Here is a 7030-nt window from a genome sequence, read left to right as displayed (position 1 = left end):
TTTCAATATTATAAATATTTATTCGAATAATAAAGTATTTACTAAATGTGAATATATATTTGTTTAATAGAAGAACCACTAATTGAAGTATTATTTTTTTCTTAATTTGAGTAAATTTGTTATGTACCATGAGTAAATATTTCATTAGTAATATTCGAATAAATATAAAAATGAGGAATTTTTTTCTCTTATTGTATCCATATGATCGAAAGATAGATCTTTAATCATCACTTGACACATCTTACGCGAGAATTAATCAGAGGAATTTCTTTGTACAGCGCAGACGTGGGATGTTATTTCGTTTTGGATTAATAATAATTATACTTATCTTTTTTTGGTGATGGATGATAGATCAGGTCAATCCTTCTTCACATTGCTACATTTTTATTTCTGCTCTGGAAAGTGTTCCGTAAGTAATCGAAATTCTCGACCGTAGAAATTACCACTCTCGATTTTTCGCAGAATTACAGACGCGCGTGGCCTTAACAGTCACTCTCAGTGTATCTGTGATTGATCTACGTTTCTCGTGAGAGAAAAAGTAAAGAAGCAGACGTCCTTAAGATTCATTCAGCGCGCCTCTGTACCCTTTCTCCGCGAGAATGAACGGGAACGCTGGCTCGAAAAATTAATAGCCGTGCACGGCCACTTTATTCGATCATGGCGCATTTAATCCTATTAGAAATGTTCAACGGCAGATGCGATGCATTATGACAATTGCATGCATCGACATTTAAGTTGATATGGATATTTATTAGCCGACGAATAAACAAGTAAATATTGCTTGACGCGAATTACAACGCAACGTTCCGTGAGCGATGTAATTCTGTCTTGATTAATACATTAATCAATTAAGCGGTTAATTAAACCAGATATACTACATATATCTCTAATATTATCGAAAGCTGATTAATGGCCTACGTGATATTGTGATGCTTGTATGAACTTGATACACGCATTTCAATCAGACCTATTTTGTAATGTATGTACGTTTCATCAAGAATATCATATCAAGGGAATAAGATATTTTATGAAGCAATTTCAGAAATCCTCCTCGAGAAAATGTAAAAAAAACGATTGCGTTGTAACTCTCGTCGAGCAATATTTACTTGTTTGTTTATAAGTTAAATAATGTCTATATCAACTTAAATGTCAATGCTTTCAATCGCCGTATAATGTGGCTCTTAACCCATAAGTAGGCACGTGACTTTTTGACGAGCTTTTATTTTTATTTATAAGTTATTATAAACTGAGACATGTTTTAAATGTGAAATAATAACTTTTGAATATTAGAAATTGAAAGAAATTTGTATGTAAAAAATTTGGTACGCAAATATATTTAATTAGTAAATGTATAGTTAGCATAAATATATTAATTTGACTCTCACGTCTACGGATTGAACATCTCGTAGGATTAAAGGCGGAGATAAAAAATTGTCTCCAATATTTTAACATCTATGTCTGGTTATCGAATATACTTTTTTTTTCTTCTTTGGCATGCAAATCTTAACGACAGTACACGTATTTCTTGATACGATATTGTTGCGAAACAGGAACAAAAATAACTTGTTAAGCCACGAGGCGTCCTTGATGCGCCTCCAATGCACCTGCGGGAGTTGCACGGCGAGAGGGTCGATGCGAGCAGGTGCAAACGACCTTCGCGATCGTTTAACCTCCCCGACCGTCCCCTGCGGAATTTTTCAAGTGTTTTGACCGCGGCGCCCGGTGCAGGTGCAGTGTCATTCCGGGCGGAAAGATATCGGGCTAACGGCACCGCGGACACGCATAACCGTATAATCGAGATTTCATGGCTGATTCGTGCTCATTAGCGGCGCTACCGATGCTGATTAAACGTCAATTGCTGCCGGCCGATCGAAAATCGTCGCGAAATTCATATTGTACGTACTACTTTCATGCCTGGGAAGCCTTACTAATATCGGCCTTCCGTACGTTATTAAGTACTCCTAAGTTATTGCCACGCTTACGGTCGATGCTTGTAATTAACTTGAATTTTTAAGTCTCTTGTGAATTGACGTGAAACGATTTTGGAAAATATCCTTTGCCGCCTTTGGTTTTACGACCTTCCAGAAATTATTCGAGACGAGAGGTCGAAATTTTAGCAGCCTAATTTTTTTGTCACGGATTTATAGCGAGCTAAAATTATTTCAACGAACTGTTTTTTTGGACGGAGGATGAATGCATTTTATCCTTTTTACATATGTATTTTTTTCAACATCGCTTTAATGTCTCGTAATGGCAACGGAAAATTGCCATATCTGTGTCCCGGATCAGTTGCCGTTCGCGTGAAAAACGCGTTGACGCAAAATAAAAACGTATACAGGCAACAAAAAAAAAAAACGTGCGGTATTAAGTGTCGGTAGAATCATAATAACGATGATGACACGATTGCAATCGATAAAAACAAGCGATAAAGGAGGAGGGGAGCCTGCGAAAGAAGGCCGCCTCTCACCTGCGTGCGTGGTTTCATCTGACGAGTTTTCTGCTGTTAAGTCTGTCGCAAGAAAATGACTAACACGAATTTTTTTTTTTTAATCTTCGTCCGTGACTGATATCGGTAACTTCTAAACTTGCATTTAGATGCTTGTTAAATTGACATCCGCTACCAATACGCAGTTTTATCGTCTCTCGACTTGGCAGACAGAGCCATTTAATTATCCCGTCGCTTGGGTAGACCGTTTAAACTTTGTCTGAGATCAAGTTAAATACCTTTTGAATGATACATTAGAGCTACATACCTTTTACCGATGTTTACTGATGTCAAGCACGCCTCGCGTTTTCCTATAAATCGCGAGCATTGTTCCGCGCCGCGAATCTCATTCGATATCTATACTCGATTGCGTAATCGCAGGAATAAATAGTAGATTCCATGGGATATATGTATCCTGTTCATATCGCTGGCACGCTATGCAAATGTAAATCCGAAGCTTCTGATTAAACAACGATATTATCCTCCGCGGTAAATATAATCAAGAGAAATATTTATTATATAAAAAAAATCACCCTCAAGTCGCCAAATTCGTAAAAAGGTCAACAGTATCGACACGATTGTGTTGCATCTTTTTTTATTAATTTTACGAAATAATTATTATTAATGATAATTACGTTACGTTATCAATCAAGACTGTGTGCCCGAGTTTCGCGAATATCACGTAGCTTGAATATATTTTCAAGAGCGTTTGGAAAATTCGGTGGCGGCGGTAACTCACGTCAAAAGCGCCAGCAGCCGGCCGACATTTTCGCATGTCGGCCGACACCCCTCTTGCGACGAGGTTTCTTTGAGACAGCCCTGAGGCACGTAAATTGCGCGCGCAGGCTCGGTTTGAAATTCGTGGCGCGCCGCGGAGATCCTTGGGGGCTGCGTTCCTCTCTCGCCTTTCGTTCCACGTCTGTTCGTTCGTTGGGTTCGTTCGCTCTCGCACCGTTCGGCTCCGGTCGTGGAAGTCGATGCTAAGGTCGGAGTGCTGTCGCGCGAGAAGGGAGTGCCGGGCGCCTGTCTCGCCGCCCTCCCGGTCCTCCCAGTGATCCCGAATTTCCTCGCGAGCACACGCGCTTGCCGCTCGAGGATGACGCTCCCGAGTCCGATCTCGCCCGTCTGCTACGCCCGGCATTATTCGCGTGCGAACACGTTGGATCCTTGATCGAATCTGCGATCTGAAAAAAATAAACAAAATAGAAGAGAGACAAATAAATCTCGAGACTCGCCCTCCGAAGATTCGCATTGCGTCGTTGTTGCGGATGTTCCCGTGTGCAATCAAGTGCATCGTCTCTCAGTGGCAGCAAGTACACAGCGAGAATACGAAATTTCTATCGATTGTCAAGTGGATTTAAAAACGGATTGCTTTCTCCCCTAATTGCACGATACCATCTCACGCCGCAAGAAGAGAGAGCCTTCTGTTTATAACAACGTAAGATCGTCTTCTCGATTGATCAAGCGGCACTGATCGGACATTGTCGCATAAACAAGTTCACGCCTTGAAGATTCTCGGTGCTAAGAACGAGAAAAAGAGAAAGAGAGTGCAAAAAAGATCCTTGACATTATGGCGAGACGCACAAGGGGCCGGTAGTTCGGTGGTTGGCAGGGATGTCCTCGTGACATGTTACCCCGTGACCTTGGCTGGCGCAACTATAACGTCCTCCGTGGAGAGGGTCGTCTTCTGGTGCGCGGGTCGAGCGGTAACGCGAACGGACGATCGGTGTCCTTCAATCCACGCGAAATCGAGTATCGCCTGCTGCCGCTGGTGCAGGTCAAGCCTGACTTCGTGATTCCATATGTGCTTTGCTGGAGGGTGCCAGGCGCGATCCACCGCATTCAGATTAATCCGTCGGTCGTCCATCATCATCACCAGCAGCAGCAGCAGCAACATCAACAACAACAACAACAACAACAACCGCAACATCACTACCAACAGCATCAACGTCAGCGTCGACGACACTTTGAAGGAGCGCCACGGACACGTCCTGCGCCACCGCCTTCGACGGAACATCGTTTTGCGTACAGCGCGCAGCGTGACATCCTTGCGGATTCTGGTATGGAAACAAGGTGAGTGCTCCCGAAGAACCACGCGAGAGATTCTGAGGTCTGCGGCTTTCGTGGCTCGGGCGTGTCATCACACTCTTTGAATCTCCTGCCTTTGACATTGCAAATTTCTGGTTTCTTTAATTACCTCAATCATCAAATTCGGATTCTTGCGCTTGTAATTTAATTAAGATTAATATTTTGCATTTTAAAAACAAATTAAATCTCAAAGAAGTAAACAATAGTTTTACGAAATCTATTTAACCAACGTGAGCTCGCTTCATAATCATGACGGAATCAGATGCGTATGTATCATGAAAAATTATTTTGTTGGTAATAATATCGATTTTTTAAATTACATTTTAATTTAATTAGAGTAATATGTAATATTTATACAATGATAATGTAGAAGTTTCTCTATAATTTACAATTTAATTATGGAACGTATATTCTTTTTTTAATCAAGATGTATTCATAATTAAACACGCACGTGCGCGTGACAGTGAACGATGGTAATTTTTACTGAAAATGCAATACGTTAATGACGATAATTACATCTTTTAGCAATTGTTATTGCGATCAAACGTTTTTTTGCAATGGAAAAACATCCGATAGACACATAGCATGGAATAGATAAACTTCGCCGCCATCATAATGCCGCCATGGTCTTTTTGGACACGCGATGCGTCCAAAGTTCATTGCCCCTCTTCGTATCTTTGTGGCGCACCCTCGTCCGTATACGACAGCGAAATAGAAACATTTCGTCGTCACCTCGACGGCGGTAAGCTGACACTGTGCCAGGTGTTCCTACAATAGCAAGGTCTATTTAGCATATCGCGCAGTCAACATTGCAAAACGCTTATCGGGTGTTCATCGTTCAATTAAATCACTTTCGACACGATGATTGACAACTCGTTAGAATCCATGAGATTATAGGAAACGTTTATAAATGTTTTGTTTTTTTTTATATTGTAAATTGCACGATTGAGACAATTTGTAAAAGTGTCTCCTCCTCCGCGATTGCTCCGCGAAAGAAAAGATTTAAGAAATACGCTCGACGTGGCGCGTTGTTAATGCAACGGCGCACCATAATGATCTCATGCCGAGATATTCTTCTCTTTATACCACCCAAAAGAAGAGGAAAAAAAAAGCGGTAAACGCCCGTCTACTGTCGCGAGCAGCTCCTTTCGAGTTTCTACCTCCCGCTGTCGCCGACAAGACTTAACCAACACGCATTTTCCTACGAAAATCTAAGACTGTTATATCGCGATGCAAATAAGAACGTATTGCCTTACAACATGTAATGTTCCATTATAGAAACACGAAAGAGGAGGAATATATGACGTGTACTGTTACTTTGATACGCATCACATCTCTAATATATTTTAATTAACCATACGATGACGATTCTCGTTTGGTTAGCTTCGACGTCGCGCGCGCATCGAAACAAAGGACCCGAATTCTATTCAACCCGGAGAAAATCGAGAGACATAAAATTTTACATTCGATATTAACTCTGTCACGCTCTACGAGTCGATTCCCGTAAGTGCGCAGGGACATTTGTCACGATGCAAATGTATCTCATTGGCCGGAGACGTGTAACGCGAGATTGCCCGTCAAATCCCAGAGGCATTGCGTATCTTTGGTTCGCCGCGGGGCTCTTTTATAAGTCCGGAATAAAAAGGCCAACGAACGATCGCTCGTAAAAACCGCGCTCGGACGGCGAAAAAAAAAAAATTGTGAAAAGAGGATTTTGTGCTGACCGTTCACGACAAGCCATTTCCGACTGCGCCAACAACTTCCCTTTGCGTAAATAGCTTTGCAAAGTTTGAATGTCGTAGCAATATTTTAGGCTTTTACATCCTCATAATAGATGCTCGAAAACAGCGTCCATTAATCGTATACAGAAAGAACGATTTTACTAAAGTACCTGAAAGTTGGGAGACAGATCTGTGAGAATAATTTTGTTACACCATCAAAATAGTTATGTAGGACGCCCAAACTGGTTGCTAGAATGTCAAAACTTCTTGTAGTCAAATTGGTTGTTTGGATGTCAACATTTATTACTCGTCATGCTCGAACATCCTTCATACTTATTTTATGGTCCATCAAAATTATTTTCTCAGATCTGTATTCAGCTACATTTTCAGATGCTTGGGCGAAACAGTTTTTTTTTTATCCTGTATCGACTATCTATTTTTCAACCTGTTCTTAGCTGTTACGACTTTGCGAGGATCGCGAATCAAATCGCTTACGTATGGTCTATATTTACGTCGCGAGAGCATTTTCGTGATTCGTAACATTATTACCGCATTTATAATTCTTTAGTTTGCTACTATAGAATATAAAGCGGAGAAATATCGGTCGTGTGTATTTTCCTAGCGTCTATTCATACATACTAGGCCATAGATTCGCTCCCAAGTGACACAAATTGTTCACATCGACGTCGTAAAAAATGCAAAGAGCAAATGTCGCGCTGCAATGGTCGACGAAAGA

At 41.1% G+C, this 7030-nt stretch overlaps 1 protein-coding gene across 1 annotated transcript in view; it reads left to right on the top strand.

The window, feature by feature from the left end:
• Positions 1–3366: 3366 nt before the first annotated feature.
• LOC105202115 (protein gustavus) overlaps positions 3367–7030 on the top strand; it is a 143341-nt gene continuing 139677 nt past the window's right edge. Inside the window, exon 1 of the mRNA XM_026132394.2 lies at positions 3367–4558. Coding sequence (XP_025988179.2) covers positions 4113–4558 — 446 coding nt within the window. The 5' untranslated portion in view covers positions 3367–4112. The remainder of the gene's footprint in view (positions 4559–7030) is intronic.

The sequence above is a fragment of the Solenopsis invicta genome, chromosome 1 (assembly GCF_016802725.1).
Source record: "Solenopsis invicta isolate M01_SB chromosome 1, UNIL_Sinv_3.0, whole genome shotgun sequence".
NCBI lineage: Eukaryota > Metazoa > Arthropoda > Insecta > Hymenoptera > Formicidae > Solenopsis > Solenopsis invicta.
This window is presented reverse-complemented; position numbering and strand designations above follow the sequence as displayed.